This window comes from Macrotis lagotis, chromosome 1, assembly GCF_037893015.1.
Source record: "Macrotis lagotis isolate mMagLag1 chromosome 1, bilby.v1.9.chrom.fasta, whole genome shotgun sequence".
Classification (NCBI taxonomy): Eukaryota; Metazoa; Chordata; class Mammalia; order Peramelemorphia; family Peramelidae; genus Macrotis; species Macrotis lagotis.
In genome coordinates, this window is record NC_133658.1 from 436,686,909 (window position 1) to 436,704,966 (window position 18,058).

Sequence of the window (18,058 nt, forward strand, 5' to 3'; positions counted from 1 at the left end):
TGATGCTCCCCTGATTTCATTTTGTCTTTGATTTCTTTCTAGATTCCTTCCCTTCTTCGTCTTGGTCCCTAACTGTAACATTCTCCAAGCCTTAGTCCTTGGCATTCTCTAAACATATTTCTGTATGTATTATATATACTTTAAATATATTACATATAATTATACTTGCACACACACCCTTTACCACTTGTGAACTGATTCTGGATCCTGGCATCAAATGCCACTTCAATACAAATCATTCAAATTCATATTTGCAACATTTCTTTCTTAACCCAATCTAGGACTAGATATGTTAGCCCTGCATCTTCAATTACCTGGCCATCTCTTCAAGAATGTTTCATATATTCATCATATCCCAAATGGAATTTATCATCACTTTCCCTTCTACACCCCTCCAAACAACCTAAAATTCTTCATTCATATTGATGGCACCACCACCCTCCCAGTCACCAAAGCTTAAAGTAAATCACTAACTCTTCCATCTCTTGAACATCTTATCAGTGGCCAAATCCTCCAACTGCATAATTTGTCTTTGTTCCTCTACTATCTAGCATAGTGCATTGTATCTAGTGGCTGGTTAATAAATATTTGTTGAACTGAATTCCTATAAGTGGCTGTTTTTACTTCATTACATCATCTATATTTAAAAACTTTTCACCCAAAATGTTTAAGTGAAACGATACATTAAAGTTCTACCTTCTCCACAGAAGGGAATTACCCTTTAGATTTCAATGACTTCCCAGTTACAATAAGCTATACTCACTTGGCTTGACAGTATCCTTTCCCATGTTTTCAACAGTCTCATCCAGTGGAGGAAGACTTCTCTCTTCCAAGGCTGTGGTATTAACATCTATTAAGCCAAAGTGTCTATTCTGTTCATATTTCTTATATCTGTTTTCCTTCCAGGTAACTGATTTTCGGCGAGCAACTTTGGTTCTTATCATTTCTGTGCTTGCATCTCTTCTGTAGCGATTAGGAACTGATGAAGATGCCATTTTATTCCAAAAATAAACAATAATGCTTATTCCTGGATAAATATAAAAAAGAAATTACTGAGATCTAAATTTTGTGGTCTATAATCTTATGTTACTTAAGGATTTATCATGACCAATATTTTTTGGCACATCCCAAATGATAGCAATAGTTTGTTAGTATCACTGACAAAAAATAAACAATAAGAAATAAAAAAAACAGTAAGAAATCAACACTAGGGACAAGTTTGTATTTCTAAAGCTTTTTTTTAAATTAATTTGTTCAAACTTGAGAAAATGGAAAAGGAAGTATGTAGCTAGATAAGGGTGAGAAAGGGGCACGTGACCACTGAGGTTTTTGGTATCTATGGTTCAGGAAATGCCAAATGAGTTGTCTTTTTTTTTTTTGGTGCTTTTCCAAAAGGTTCAATATCCTTCCATAGAATCTTATTGGCAGTACCAAAACTGTAGAAGTTCTGAATTACAAATTACTATTCTCCATACTGAGTAGTAGTAAATCATTGACAATTTAAAAAAACACAAGTAAAAACCTTTTAAAATTGAACACACACACACACACATATATACTCCTCTCCCTCTTGTCCTTCTTTCCCTGGCATTAGACCAGTTTTAGATCTCTTCCAGTTTAGGTGCCTAGGCTTTTCTTGACTACACAGGAGAATATTTCATGCATCTAAAGCAAAAACAAAGTTGGGTATATAAAAGCAATCATTCAACTTACTTTTATGAATTTCATTTTTATGCATATATGCACATTATTTATGAGGGTCTTTTTCCTACCATGATTCCAATGAGAGATGATCTTCTGGAAGTTTCCTCATAGAAACCTTCCTTCATACAATTTTTGGGCTTTTGCCTAGGGAGATAGATTCTCAAGGATTTCATGTTGTCTACAGTTATTTCTCTTCCTATCTCTTGCCCTAGAGCTTTGTTGTTCATATGTAGAAAGAAAATTCTTATGCAGGTGGTAAGGATGAACTTCAAGTGAAGCTTCCTTTTATCATGGGGGGGGGGGGGGGGTCACTAAGAAAGTACAAAGACAAACACTATCTGGTTTCCATAGCACCTGCACTTCTTGGAAAATGAGGTAATTTTAAGAAAATTAGATTTACTCCTTTTTCTGGTTGGGTAACTTCTAATTTGGTCAAAGGAAATGCATGTTGAGGGTTTGTAGAACTTCACTTTTTATAGGGTATAGATTGACTCTGAATAATTATAGTAATAAGTGATTGAAAACTATGACTTTCTAAAAATCTAATAGAGATTAGCTATATAATTAGGAAAATGAGGATTGAATTTGCTCTGTATCTATTGGATAATATTAGTAAGAAGATTACTATAATACTATTAGTATATTAATTACTATAAAAATGACCTGCAAATTATTATTCTTGAACACTTCCTGGTTTTGCAATGGAGATGTATCCTTTTTCTTCAAAGAAAAATAAACTTTCCTGCTCCCTGACTCAGACTCTGGACTCTTGATTCCTTTGAGTGTCTATCTCACACAGTTCCCAACAGACATTACAAAATTAGCTTCACCGAGTAATCAATATTTACTGCTTCAAAAATTGCTTGTATTAGAGTCTTTTGGGCCACAGAAAAATAAAAGGCTGATAAATATGAAAGTGTGAGTGTGTGTGTGTTTTATAGAAGACTGGATTTATGCCAAGTCTTGAAGGAAGGTTGGGAAGAAAGGAGGAGTGAAAATGACCACTCAGGAGATAGAGTTTTGTAGATGAGGAACAGTAAAGAGTCTAGTGTCAATGGATGATAGAATACATGCTGGGGAATAAGGGCTGAGAGATAAATCAGAAGAAAATAAGAGTCTTAAAAGTCTTAAAGACCTTTGTTAGAATTAAAAGAAAACATTAGCAAAGAGTTTATAACAACACATCAAAAATTGTGCATTCTGATCAAGTAGGAAAGATTGGTTCAATGAATTAAATTATAAATAATGACCATATTGATAACAATCAAATCCATATCATCACTGTAGATGCAGAATAAGCTTTTTGATAAAACTCAACATGCAGTTGTTATTTTTTTAAAAGTCCACTAAGTATAGGAAAAATGAACTTTTCCTTAATATGTTAAATAGTATCTATCTAAAGTCAAGAATAAGTGCGCTCTCTCTCTCTCTCTCTCTCTGAATGATAAACTGCAGCTCCTGCAGTAAAATAGGGATAATGCAAGGATGCACATTAACAGTATTTAATGGTACAGATTAGGTCCACAATATACAGAACTGAAAGAATACAGTGAAATATGGTGTTTGATAAACTGAAGACTACAACTTCTCTGGCAAACATTCACTAACAAAAGCTAGAAAATAAATTAGGTTTGATACAAGAACTCATAAGATCTCATATTTAGCCCAATAAGCAAAAATCTAAACACCCCAAACTATTATTATTGTTATTATTATTTTTTCAAGGCAAATGGGGTTAAGTGGCTTGCCCAAGGCCACACAGCTAGGTAATTAGTAAGTGTCTGAGACCGGATCTGAACCCAGGTTCGCCTGACTCCAGGGCCGGTGCTTTATCCACTTCACCACCTAGCCACCCCCAAACTATTATTCTTAAACTATTTCCTAGAAGAAAGCCATTTGTATTCCAAACAGGTGGCTCACTCTCCTAACTTTTGATTAAGACTACTTTTACTGACTACTAGAAGGATAGTAGACTTTTTCCCAAAAGAAGAACCTTGCATTCTAAAGAAGCTCATAAGACTCTTCTTGCTTGATGATGAGCAGACTATTCCTAGACCATGCATTCCAAGACAAGTTACATTACTTCAATAAGATAGTTATAATCCTGAAGGTTATCTTCACCAAGTGGATGGTGAGGTCATATTTTATGAAAACCTTTGATTGTTTTCTTTGTTGCTAGGGTAGATTTTCACAAGTAGAATGGGACTCTGAAGACTAACCAATGAATTGACAGAGAAGAACGATAGGGAGGCGGAGGAGGAGAGAATTGTGTTAGGCCATATAATCTTGCTGCACTGTCAATTGGGGCAGCAACTTGATCTTCACTACCTTTGTAAGACTTGGAGTGTGCCTTTTTCTCGAGAAAAGCCAAAATAAACTTTTTTTTTCTTTTTTGCTCAGTGGAGTCTCTCTATTTTTTTTAGGGTTTTTTTTTTTTTTTGCAAGGCAAATAGGGTTAAGTGGCTTGCCCAAGGCCACACAGGTAATTATTAAGTGTCTGAGGCCGGATTTGAACTCAGGTATTCCTGACTCCAGGGCGGGTACTCTTATCCACTGTGCCACCTAGGTGCCCCAAGTCTCTATATTTTTTTAAGTGGATTTTTATCCCACAAAATTTGAAATGAATTACAGTAAATGATGGAAGGAAGGACTGTTTGCAGGGGAAATGGATAATTTGTATGAAATAATGCACAGGTGAACAGAACTAGGAGAACAATGTATTGACAAGATTGTACAGCAAGACAGCGGTGAAAAAACTTAAGAATCAAAATTGATGCAATATACAACTAAAACTCTAGAGGACAGATACTTCCCACAAATTAAAGGGGGGGGAGGGGGAGGGAGAGGGGGGGAGGGAGAGAGAGAGAGAGAGAGAGAGAGAGAGAGAGAGAGAGAATGAGAATAAATTAATAGAATAATTAAGGTACAGCAAGAATCTTAGTAAATGCCTATTATTGATTCACTGGGAAAGATGGCCAAGAGAATGGGCAGCTAGGTGGCACAGTGGATAAAACACCAGTCCTGGAGTCAGAAGGACGAGTTCAAATCCGACACTTAATTACCTAGCTGTATGATCTGGGGCAAGTCACTTTAACCCCATTGTCTGGCCAAAAAAATTGACGGCCAAGAGAAGACAAGAAATTGTCAGAGCTCTCCTCAGTTTCCCTCAGAAATAACATTTAAATCAAAGTCTTTAATAGAATTCTGGAGCAACAGAATCCACAAAAAGATGAAGTGAACAATTTTCCAGCTTATATAACTTAGGACTTCAGGAAAGATCTATATTACTTAGGTAAAAGAGGAATGCAGCCTAGCCCAGTGCAAGTGATGTCAAGGTAAGCCAGCAGGAAGCTCTTAACCATAGCATAGATCAGCAACTTAATCTCCAAGATCCTGGCTAAGCCAGTTTAAAAAGCTTCCAGCATCAGCACAGCAGGCAAATTGCCAATCCCAGAACACATAGCATGCCAGGCATGACCAGGCCAGACTACCCTTATGCAGAGGGCAAGCTGTCAGACCAGAGGCCCTGGTGCAAAAAAGTCAGTGATCAGGTCCTTGGCCTCTGAGTGGAATGTTCCCAATAAAACTTTCTTAGGGTTAATATTCTTAGTGAAGTTCTCTCAGGGTTGAAAAAATTAAGAAAACCAAACCATTATTCTTAGAAGATAGACCTTGCATTCCAAATGAGACTTGTAATGCCATTTGTTTTCTCGATAAGGATATTTCTAGTAACTGGGAGGATAGTAGACTGTTCCTAGACCTGGCATTCCAAGACAAGTTACTTTACTTCAATAAGATAGTTATACTCCTGAAGGTTCTCACCATCTGGATGGTGAAGTAATATTTTATGAAAATCTTTCATTCTTTTCTTTGTTGCTGGGGTAGTTTCTCACAGGTTGAAGACTAACCAATGAGATGACAGAGAGGGATGATAGGGAGGAGGGGATCCTGTTGGACCATATAATCTTGCTTGACTGTCAATTCAGGGAAATAAGTTTTCCAGTTTTCTGCACTTCTTTCTAATCTAGATTGCACTGCTTCTATCTGTGCAAAAATTTTTAAATTTAATGTAATCAAAATTACATTTTTGCAATTTATAGTCTCTCTCTTTTTGGTCATAAACTCCTCTCCCTTGGGTGTCTGAGGCTGAATTTGGACCTGGGTGATCCTGGCTCAAGAGCCAGTGATCTGTCTGCCATCCAGCCACCCCTACTATTATTATTAGTAGTATTTTATTTTATCTTGGGTCTTTTTTTTGCTTTTTTTTTTAATAGGGCAATGGGGTTGGGGTGGCTTGTGTGGGGTCGCACAGCTGGGTGATTGTTGGGTGCTCCTGACTCTGGCCGGTACTCCGTCCACTGCGCCGCCTGGCCATACCTACAATTATTATTGTTATTATTATTATTATTATTATTTAATTTTGTTTTTTTCTCTCCCCTTTGCTTTATCGTTCATGCGGGTCTATGTTTTTTGTGGGGGAGGGGGTATTATGTTTGCTCTTGAACAGGAATATTTTGGTGATGTATAGAAGAACATTGTGCAGAATGGGAATAAATACATAAACAAATAAATAAATAAAAAGTAAGCTCCTCTCCTTTCCATAGATTTGACATAACTATTCCTTGTTGTCCTAATTGACTTTTGGTATCATCCTTTATGTCTAAGTCTGGTACCCATTTTAACCTTCTCTTAGTATACAAGTATGAGATGTGGGTCTATGACTAGTTTCTGCCAAACTAGTTTCAACCCTGAGACGACTTCACCAGGAATATTAACCCTAAGAAGGTTTTACTGGGAACAATCCACTCAGAGGCCAAGGGCCTGATCACTGCTCCACTAGTGAGTACTGGTGTTCCTATATTCTCAAACCTCAATACAGTTAAAGCTAGTTAGTGCTTGGTTTTATCTACCATAGGGAGGAATGCATCATTCCTATGCTTTTTTTAGGTTTTTTTTTAATTTTGTTAAGCAATGGGATTAAAGTGACTTGCCAAGGTCACATAGCTAGATAACTTTTATTAAGTGTCTGATTCTGGATTTGAACTCAGGTCCTCCTGACTCCAGGGCCGGTGCTTATTCATTCCTAGCTGCCCCCATTCCTATGCTTTTTAATGGCAGATTGTCATTTTATTAAAAAGCCTTTTTCTTCATTTGTTGATATAAGAATGATATCGTTTTTAATGATGTTTGTTATATTTATAATTTTATATTGTTGAATCAGCCTTGTATGCATAGCCTGGTTTTTATTCATTGCTTTTTTAAAACTGTGCCCTTCCAAAAAAAAAAAAAAAAACACCTCCCTATCCTGATTACAGCTGAGGATATAATCACATCCATTTGCTTCAGCTGAAGCATAATATATTGATATTTGAATTGTTTCTTTTGAAAAGATTCTGTGTATATACACTGCCTATCTGACCCATGATATAAAACAATGAAGGAGGGCATTGTGTAATTGATGCCAGTTTCTAGGTAATCAGTATTGTTAATATGACTCCCATCACATGTACAGAGATGACACTTTATTTTGTTAATTTTTGGAGACCACTTATTGCTACTTTCTAGCCAATCCCCTCTTCCTTCCCCTAAAGGGGTAGAAAAACCTCCCTTATAGTCTGAGTAGAGTTATTCAAAATGTTTGTCAAAGGGGCAGCTAGATGGCCTAGTGGCTAAAGCACCGGCCCTGGAGTCAGGAGGACCTGGGTTCAAATTCTGTCTCAGACACTTAATAATTACCTAGCTGTGTGGCCTTGGGCAAGCCACCTAACCCCGTTTGCCTTACAAAAAAACCTAAAAAAAAAGTTTGTCAAATACAGCCACTTTTTGTGTCTCATTTTGCAAGTATAGATTCATGTCATTCTTCTGGAGTCATTGCATTCATTGATCATAGTTTTTAAGTGTTTCACAGTTTCTCTTTACCATGTTGTCATTATTTAAGTAGCTCACTCCCTGTTTCTGAATCTTTTTCTCAAATATTAATTCTCAATAACACTTATAAAAAATTTGTTCAGTAATTTTCCAGTTGATGGACATCCACTCTGTTGTCAGTTCTTTGCTTCAACAAAGAGTGGTGCTCCACATATTTTTATAAAAATGGGTTTGGGTATAAGCCTAGTAGTTGTATTTGTGAGTCAATGGGTATGCACAAATCAGTGCCTTTTTTGAGAGTGTAGATGCAAAAGATTAGTGCTCCGAGTCTAGAAGACCTGAGTTCAAATACTCTTAGACACTAGCACTGTGAACCTAGTAAGCCACTCAACCCTTTCTTGCCTCAGTTTCCTTATCTGCAAAATGCGCTGGAGAAGGAAAAGGCAAACCCTTCCAATATATCTCCCAAGAAAATCCCAAGGAGGGTCACGGAGAGTCGGGACTGAAATGACCTAACCACAAAAACATGACAGGGACAAGACTAGCGATTTGAAAGATAAGAAATCCCCTCCACCAGCGATGCTGGGCGCCACCTCCGCAGCGTACGGCCTTAGAGAACCGTCTAGAAGCCCGAGGGGCTCAGCGATTTGCCCGGGTCATCGGGCCAGCCCACGGGTTTGTAGCACGCGCTCTGGCCCCGGCCTGGCGGCATCCATAGGCGGGGCTAAACAGCAACTGGCTGCTTCTCTCTTCTCTACAACCATCATCCCGGCACACAGCGGCGGAGGCCCTGCCCCCCGGGGCCTCCAAACTGCCCCCCTGCAGGGGCAGAAGCACAGACCGGATCCCCCTCCGCCCCACATTAGCCCCCCATGCACTCCCCCCACCATTTTCCGCCCCCCCCCCCGCCAAGCCCTCCGGAAAGACCTACCAGCGAAACACAATTCTTCACTAAAAAGGATCCGAGGACACCGTCCAGATGAAGTTCTAAAAACACTTCTTTTGCCCCGAACCGGAAACGCCCAGTTTTCAAAATGACGGCCCACCTCCAGGACGCTTAAATTTCCCGCCTCCAGCTTATGATTGGTGGCGTTTATAAGAAAGCTCCTGATTGGCCGGTTGGCGGGGCCTCACGGATTGGCCGAAAGCCCGGAAACTAGGAAAGAACGCATGCGCAGGGAGGGGCCAAAGTGGACGAGCTTGTTTTGAAACCTGTCCTGGGCCCTGGCGCTGCGCTTTGCTTGTACCGCGGAGGTGGTGGTAGCTGCCGAGACGGCTCCCGTCGTTTCCATCGCTTATTTAACTGTGCTTGGTTTGTCTCTGTTGTTGTTCGGCCCACAGGGCAAAGATACTGAAACTCAGGGAATGCTGGCGGCCGACGGACTGGTTACCTGCCCCCTCTGCAGCCGCTTTGCAGGAGCTGAGGCCTAGTGGGCGGGCGGAAGGGAGGCTGGGGGGAGGGGAGGGGAGGGAAGTTGTCGGCACCCCCCACGAGTTCCCCTTATAAACCTGCACGATTCCTCCCGGGAAGGTGTTTGCCGCTCGCCCCGCCTCTGAGGAAAGGGCTGAGCTACCTGAAGAGGCTTCCGACTCCCTTTGCTCAGAGTTGTCGCTAAGCCGAGGGGTCGGGGCGATCGGCCCACCCCACGGTGGTTTATGGGGATCAAATGCCGGCAGGCGGAATGCGCTAGTTAGTTGTCACTGATGACCAAGTACTCCTCCATCTTTTCCTAAAGAGTATTCCCAGTATTCCCGAAGCGCGTGGCAAATAATAAATAGCTAATGAATGCGTGTTGGCATGAAAATGTTTTGCTGTGAAAAGTTTGTAAAGTAAAACCTGTGAAATATCAACAGCCTATTAAGTGCTCCAAGTCACTAATCCGTATAAACATATATAATACATACATAAATATACATAGATCTATATATTCACAGATATATCTATACATATATGTATTAGAATAACTTTGATATTTGAGACTATCAGATGAACGGGTGGGGGTGTGTGGATTGGGATAGAAAGAGAACCAAGATTTAAATCTAATTGGTATAAGAATCTACATTCATGCGGATTAGTAACTTTTCTGCAACTTCGTTTTGGAGAGTTGCTAAAGCACTTAGAAGTCAGTCTGTCAAGAACCCAAATCGATCCAAATCTATCCTGACCAAAGAGGCCAGATTTCTATCACAGGCTGTTTTCTCTTGATAAAGAGAATTTCCACTATCTTTAGTGGTCTGCATCTTGTCTGCTACTTCATCTTGAAGTGCCCTGGCAACTCTTTCAAGTTTCTTACCTAATTGTGGTATATGAATATGATGCAGTACTGTTGTTCTGTAAAAAATCATGAGGGAGAGGACTTCAGAAAAGCTTGGAAAGACTTACCCTGAACTGAATGAAGTGAAGAGATCCAGCAGAACATTGTGTGTAACACTATGTGATGATCCACTATGATGGACTTAGCTCCCCTCAGTAGTTCAATGATGGACAAATTCAAAAAAACTTATGATGAAAAATTCCACCCACATCCAGAGAAAAAATTATGGAGTCTGCATGAAGACCAAACCATACTATTTTCACTTTTTAAAACATGTTTATGTTTTTTCCCCCTTTAATCCCGATTCTTCTTTCACAATATAACTAACATGATTGCACATGTATAACATATTAGATTACTTGCTATCATGGATAGAGGGAAGGAAAGGAAGTAAGGTAGAAAAATATGGTACTTAAAAGCTTACAAAAGATGAATGCTGAATAATATCTTTTCATGTAGTTTTTTTTTTTTTAGATTTTTGCAAGGCAGTGGGGTTAAGTGGCTCGTCCAAGTCCACATGGCTAGGTAATTATTAAGTGTCTGAGATAGGATTTGAACCCAGGTACTCCTGACTCCAGGGCCAGTGCTCTATCCACTGCGCCACCTAGCCGCCCCATTTGCATGTAATTTAAAAAATAAAATAAAGTTACTTTTTAAAAATGTCTTGCTGCTATTATATGTAAGAGGCAGTTTTTGAATCAAGAGGTCTTCTTTCTTTTCAGGCCTGTTCTCTATCCACTAGTCAACATCTTTTTTTATCTACCAAATACACAATATTGGACAAGCTGTGAGAAGTCAAGTAGTCTTATAAACTGTAATGGAGCTATGCAATGATTTAGTTTTTCTCGAAAAGGTTTGAATTGTGCAAAAAAAAAATGACAATTGTTCAATCCTCTTACTCAGCTATCCCAGTACCAGGCTGGTAGCCCAAGTTGAAGACAGAAAAGTACTACATATGCCAAAATTCAATGGGGTGTGGTTTCTGTGTGATAAAACAAAATAGGAAACACTGGGTACCTCTTTATTTGAAAATGATGAATAAATCATGATGTATGAATATTAATATCCCAGATTTTCCATCATGCTTTTAGAACCTTTCTGTTTCTTAGATACTCTGACTGGCTATACCTCCCAGCAAATATCTTTTCTCTGCATACTTGGTCTAATTGAGCTGCTTTTCCCATTTTTGAGTGCTTAATCTATCTCCTGGGTCTTGCGTAAAGCTCCATGGAGACTAGACCTGAGGCTCCACATAGCTGAGGCCAATAGCTTTTACTTAGTACACTCAAATGATCTATGAGTATTCCCAACAGTGACATAGATTCCAATTCATCCATGTTTGCCTATCTTCTGGACTTTTTTGTCCTTCTGTAAATTCATCATGGTACACTCGAGGTGCTAGGATCTTCCTCCCTTTATCTTGGCATCATTTAGATGTTAGTGGATCTTATAGATGCAGTCCATATTTTCTGATAATTTTTTTGGTTATATCCTTCATTTCTTCATGATTCCATGTTTGGTATTATATAAGAGGAAATATTAGAGAAAAAATGATATGCCAAGTTATTATTTTCTTCTCTGCTAGCCTTGCAAATCCTATGGATTTCTGATTCTTCCCATTGTTATTTAGATAAATGGTTCCCTTCCTGGGCCACCAGGAAACAGAAATTGATGTTCAGATAAAGATACCTAAAGTTGACCATGCTAAAGCCTATCCCTTTGAAAGGGGGGGTCCTGAGGGGCAGCTAGGTGGCGCAGTGGATAGAGCACTGGCCCTGGAGTCAGGAGGACCTGAGTTCAAATCCGGCCTCAGACACTTAATAATTACCCAGCTGGGTGACATTGGGCAAGTCATTTAATCCCATTGCCTTGCAAAAACTAAAGGGAAAAAAAGGAGTTCTGAGATGCAAATACCTTAATTCCTTTCTTAACCTTTTTCCCAGTACACCCCTACTCCCAATACTACAGTACAAGACAGTCTACTTAAAACCTAGCCATGCTTACATCCCATTGTCTACCTATACTGATACCACTTGAAGATACATAGGACATGTGTGTTCTATATTTTGTTTTGTTTGTAGCTTTTGCAAGGCAATGGGGTTAAGTGGCTTGTCCAAGGCTACACAGCTGGGTAATAAGTGTTTTGAGGCCGGGTTTGAACTCAGGTCCTCCTGACTCCAGGGCCCGTGCTCTATCCACTGTGCCACCTTGCTGTTCCGTGTTCTATGTTTTGACCACTCCTTGGTCTTTCACTAAGTCCTGCCCAACTTCCAGGCTGTGCTTTAAAAGTCTTGCCTTTGCTACTTTCTCCAGAAACTCTTGCAATTTCCCTTAGAAATCCAGCCATTACAACACTCTTGTAACTGAACTTACTTTTCTACTTAACTGTTAAATTTCCTAGTTAATACTTACAACTTTCCAACTGCCTTTACTTTCTCTTTTTGCAGTCAGTTTTACAGTCAAATGATTTAGTAGTTATTCTCATCTCCTCATTATTTCTCACCCCTCATAGCCAATTTGTTGCCAAAGCTATTGATTTTTCCTTTTCAATATCTCTTGAATATGACCCCTACTTTCCTCTGACACTGTCTCCATTCTTCAGGCAGGCAGATGTGCTAAGAGACTATTTCAGTTATCCAGATGTGAAGCTATAGGGACTTGCAACAGTCTCTACACTCCTATCCCTCCTTCTTTGGGCCTTTGAAGTAGTTTTCCTAAAACTGCAAGTCTGATCACATGAATCTCTCTCCAATAAAATGCACTGTAATTTAAAGTCCTTCATTTAATCCCCTTTCATATGTCTAGTCTTCCTACACCTTACATCTTGTACTCTTTAACACAACGACACTGACCTCCTGACTTTTCTAGACAAGACACTCCATCTCACAGCTTTGGGCATTTTCTCTGGTTGTCACCATGCCTGGAAATCCCTTCTTATCTCTGCCTACTGACCTTCTGATTGCCTTTGTGTCAACTAAAATCCCATATTTTATAGGAAGCCTTCCCCAAACCCGCTTAATTCCAGTGCTTTCCCTTTGTTATTTCCTATTTATCCTGTATATAGACTTATGACATATATTTGCTAAGATCATGAGCTCCTTTGAGAGCAGGGACTATCTTTTGGCTTTTTTTTTTTTTTTGTTATCCCAGAGCACTGAATATTTATTTAAAAAAATGTGCAGAGTGGTGGACCTTCTTCAGGCCAATTCCTTGATGATTTAGGTTCAGTATTGCAAGTATAGGTTATTTGACAATTAATAGAAAGCTTACTTAACTATACCATAGAATGGATATTCCTCAGGGGTACTGTAGAACTTTAGTTGGAAAGATAGTTACCCTTAACCTCCATGCTTAAAATCAAGACATCACCAATGATGTTCTTTTAAAAAACAAAGGACTTGGGGTGGCTAGGTGGGGCAGTGGATAGAGTACCAGCACCGGAATCAGGAGTACCTGAGTTCAAATGCGGCCTCAGACACTTAATAATTACCTAGCTGTGTTGCCTTGGGCAAGCCACTTAACCCCATTTGCCTTGCAAAAATCTAAAAAAACAAACAAACAAAAAAACTGGACCAACAACAACAAGGTAGGGTATGATTACTTTTCCAGCTTTGGAATATATGTTAGGTCCCTGAAGTGCAAAAGAGGAAGAGATATTTCAAATGAAAAAAATCACAGTGATAGCAGTTCAAAAAAAACAAATTTTATTGATAGGACAGATGCCAATGAAGGCATCTGGGTGGCACAGTGATCAGGAAGAACTGAGTTGAATCCAGTCTCAGAAATTTACTAGTTGTGTGACCCTGGATGCATCATTTAACTCTTGTCTGCCTTAGTTTCTTCAACTATAAAGTAGGAAAAAAGAGAATCTAGCTCCCATGGTTATTATAAGGTTCAAATAATATTTACAAAGTGTTTATCATAGTCCCTGGTACACTTAATAAAAGCTTATTCCCTTTGCTCACTGCCTCCCCTCCCAATAGAGATGTTTAACTTCCATTGCCTTAGTCCAGCAACCAGCATATAATGGGATGGCTTAAGATGTGCAATGGGACACCCTCCAATTGGGTGCCATTCAGGGTCAAGCTTACATAAACGTTTTAGATAAGGAACTGATGTGGCACTAATAGGAAACTATCATATTACCAGTGAGGTAGGGCAAGAGCGTAGTCTGGAATACTGAAATGAGGATATTCTCTGAATTGCCTAATAATGAGAGGTATGGAACCAAGAAGCTTCATTCTAACTATGTCACAAGATAAGAGTGGTTGGACTGGGGAGATGGGATTGAGAAAGAGGAAAATCTGTTTTCTCTTTGGTTAGTTAAACTTTAATATACAGGTAAATACTGTATTGAATAATAATAATAATAATAATAAAAAGATGTGCCTGGATATGTAGCCATTGGATTATAAAATCCTACTTGTAGCTAGTGTTCCTCTTCCTTTTACCTGCTGATAATGGTTTAGTCAATATCTGAGATAATGGAGCTATGTTAGGGAATGGAGGTGTTCAAAGAACAGATTGCCTACCCAAGCCATCTGTCCAGTCAAAGGGGATTGCCTATTGTTGAAATAAAAGGTTTGTTTCAAGCGTCTTATTCATTATTCTTCAATGGTCTGAAGCTTGAGCGTGAGATGAGGCATGAGATCTAGATTTTCGGTCACCTATTGAGTCTAATAAATAGAATTCTGTTGTCACTGGAAATATTTTTACATCATGGTGGGTGACATAAGGTGTAGTTACCCTATAAACTGAATGCTTTCCACCTAATTTAGGCTCTTGTGTTATGAAAGATGGCCTACATGGAATGATTAAATACTTAGTCCCTCAGAGAGCTTCCCTAGGTATCCCTTTCTTCCAAGGCAATGGGAGATGGCAAGGAGCACAACAATTTTCTTTGCTTTTTCCTGGGTGAGGTGGAGAGATCTCACTTGTGAGCCAGTCCCACATGGTAAATTCATTTTCATGGCAGATTCTGGCATGGATCCATTCGGCTACTGAGGAGATCTGTTATGTGCAAACTTGGCTGCTGTTATTCCATTGGGAATTATCAGAAAAGGATCCCCTTGAGTATTCAGATACATGTCATCTATAACCATGTATAGCAATTCCAGTTAGGCTGCCATATGGGTCCACAAGAATGCAACTTAAACTAGACTGGACTTGATCTTTTGATTAGTTTGCTGCCATTGATTATAACAGATTACTAGGTTATTTGCTGGGGTTCAAGAGTCAGTATAGGTGAATATCTCCTTTTGAGTGCTCAGTTCAAAGGTGAAGAGCCTGCCCACCAGACTGTCTCGTTATTGTCTGAATGATCTGAACTTTACCTTAAGACACCTTGATAACTGCTCTTCTCCACTGGACTGGACTGCTTTTGAGGTGATATCAGAAAATCAGTCTGTGTCCTTTGGAAGGTTGGACAAATGAGGACTCCAGATAATTTGGAGTGTGGCCAGTGGATTAGCTTCAGGCATATCTCTGGTAGGGTGATCAGCCATGTGTTCCTGAAGCTTATTCATGACTCTAGGTTAGGGCCTCATTCTGCTTTGAATGTACTATTTTCAATAATAATGGATAGCTTTTCTCTGCCAGGCTTGTGGTTAGAACCCATTGTAATAAGGGGATTTCAGTGTGATAGCAAGCTCCTCAGTTCTCTTTGTTTCAATCTGGGCCCAGTGGTAATTACTACCTCTTAAAGGAGTCATTGTTAACCATTGCCTCTATAAATATGTAGATCTTGACTCTGAAAAGTTTCTGGGTCTCAGCTGCATCTTTTTGCCATGGGTTCCAGTCTGCTGCCACTAGAGAACCCTATACTTGGAGTGGTATCAGTGGTATCAGTAGATGGCAGAGGTCCAAGTGGAAGAGCCCTGTTGAACAACTTCCAATAGAACTTGTTGTGAATAGAAAAACATACTATGACACATTGTGGAGGGGGTTTTTAATCATGCCGTGCTGCAATTAGATGTTGAACAGCCTAATCAAGATCTAAACTTTTTTCTTGGTGTAACAAAAAGGGTTACAAGCTGTGAAGACTATTTGTTTGATCAGTTCAGATCTGTCCCTAGAATGACTCACACTAAATGAGAATTTAATGACAATATATTTATAACTAAGATTAATATACTTATAAACCCAAGAGATACACAATTACTTATGTACATATATATGTAGGAAAATATCAACATAGATAAAGAAAAAGCAAAGATAAGAGATAAAGAAGAGAGTTACCCTGGAGGCTACAACACCTGAAAATCTGGCTGGCTGGGAAAGTCCAGTCTTAACACAACCTCCAGGATCTTGATAGGGAAAGTCCCTTCAACAGAGTGTCCTCTCCGAAGGGGTGACTTCCAGAGCCCATTTTCCCAAGTAAGACCTTTATAGTGCTCACACAAAAATGGCACAGATCCAAGGGTTTACAAGACTGAACTCAGTAATCAATGGGCTCTCTCGACCAAACTCAGTGATCCACAAGTTTTGGCCAAAACAGCATCAGATCCTGAGTATAATCACTTTCTCCAGGTGACTTGTGGTAAACACCTAGGGATGGACCAAGTCCCCAGGTATGGACCCCAAAACATGTTTACTAAAAATGTTCCCCAGTACTCCCTGCTCCAGAACGTGCTTTGATCAATCTTCTTTGGTTTAGTGTGTTTAGGAAGTTCCTTCTCTCTCTTTTTTTTTTAAAGGTTTGTGCAAGGCAAATGGGGTTAAGTGGCTTGCCCAAGTCCACACAACCAGGTAATTATTAAGTGTCTGAGGTCGGATTAGAACTCAGGTACTCCTGACTCCAGGGCCCATGCTTGTATCCACTGTACCACCTAGCCGCCCCCGGAACTTCCTTCTCCTTGGACCATGATAGCTGATAGGGAAGATCTCAATTTAACCTTTCACTATTCACTCTTGGGGATTTCAGGACCAGGAGTATATTTTTTCACTTTTGTCTGGGATGTTCTGCTGAGCTCCTACACAGAAAATTCACATATTGGCATGATCCTAGTATATTTTTTTGCAGGGTTAATTTCCTAATTTTGTTACAGTTGGTTTCACAGTTGGCAACTTCCGACTTAGTTCCCACTATAATAATAATATTAATATTGGAGGACTGATATTTAAGTCTAGTTGGAGCTTGGTCATTGTCTATTCCACCCATTGCTGGCAAATGGCAGGGATATATCTTGGTGCAGAATTGAAAGGAAAATGAATCCACTTGATCTTTGTGTAACAAATAGGTAAAGACTACCCCAAGGAAGATTTACCTTGGAGAAATAATATATGAATGAGTTGGTGAAGAAATGCAGGTATCTCAGAAGAGTCATCAGTTATCAGTGTGAAGGGTTGTTTGATACTTAGGATCAGAAATTCTAAAGTGGTTATCCAAAGGCCTTCAGAAAGAAAAATCCAAATTCATGAACTGAGGTATCTATTTGGTTTACAGGTTCCAAGGACAAGTATTATTATCAAAGGCCTAGGACTGACACCTGAGGAGCCTTCTGAATAGAACATGAGACAAGGGGGAGCTAGAAGGTACATCTATAACCAAAACCTGTCTATTTGGTCTCTGAAATTGTAGAAGGCTGTGGCTACAACCAATAAGTTTTTTCCTTATGTAATAATTTAGGGGAGGAAAGGGGAAAGACTAAGTATTTATTTAGAATCTGTTTGGTTGGTTTTTTTTTTTAGGTTTTTGCAAGGCAAATGGGATTGCCCAAGACCACACAGCTAGGTAATTATTAAGTGTCTGAAGTCACATTTGAACTCAGGTCCTCCTGACTCCAGGGCCCGTGTAAAACTCTCAGAGCTGCCCCTTTATTTAGAATCTGATCTGTACCAGGCACTGCTCTGAGAGTTTTACAAATACTACCTCATTTGATCCTCACAAACCACCCTGGGAGGTATGTGCTATTATTCTTCCCATTTTACCATTGAAAAATGAGGCAAATAGACATTAAGTGATTTGTCCATAGTCAAAGACAGTTCATGTCTAAGGTCAGGATTGAATTCAGGTTTTCTTTAGGTACAACACTTGATTCAGTATACCACCAGGTGCCTCTTAGGAAAAAATCTTGTTGAAAGTAGAAGTTGGGAAGAATCTGTTAAATGATGCAAAATGTGAGTTGAGCAGTTTTCAAATAGTCCAGAGTTTGAATGGATTCCCATGGCCT

General features: G+C 39.4%; 1 protein-coding gene across 4 annotated transcripts in view; it reads right to left on the bottom strand.

The window, feature by feature from the left end:
* DLGAP5 (DLG associated protein 5) overlaps positions 1–8,634 on the bottom strand; it is a 40,670-nt gene extending 32,036 nt beyond the window's left edge. For 3 of the 4 annotated variants that reach the window (XM_074213282.1, XM_074213280.1, XM_074213283.1), the window contains exons 1-2: positions 8,504–8,633; positions 764–1,027 (exon numbers count right to left, since the gene is read on the bottom strand). In XM_074213282.1, the coding sequence (XP_074069383.1) occupies positions 764–995 (232 nt within the window). In that variant the 5' untranslated portion in view covers positions 996–1,027; positions 8,504–8,633. Of the gene's footprint in view, positions 1–763; positions 1,028–8,503 lie in introns of all 4 variants that reach the window. The other variant, XM_074213281.1, reaches the window with a different exon arrangement.
* Between the last annotated feature and the right edge of the window lie 9,424 nt (positions 8,635–18,058).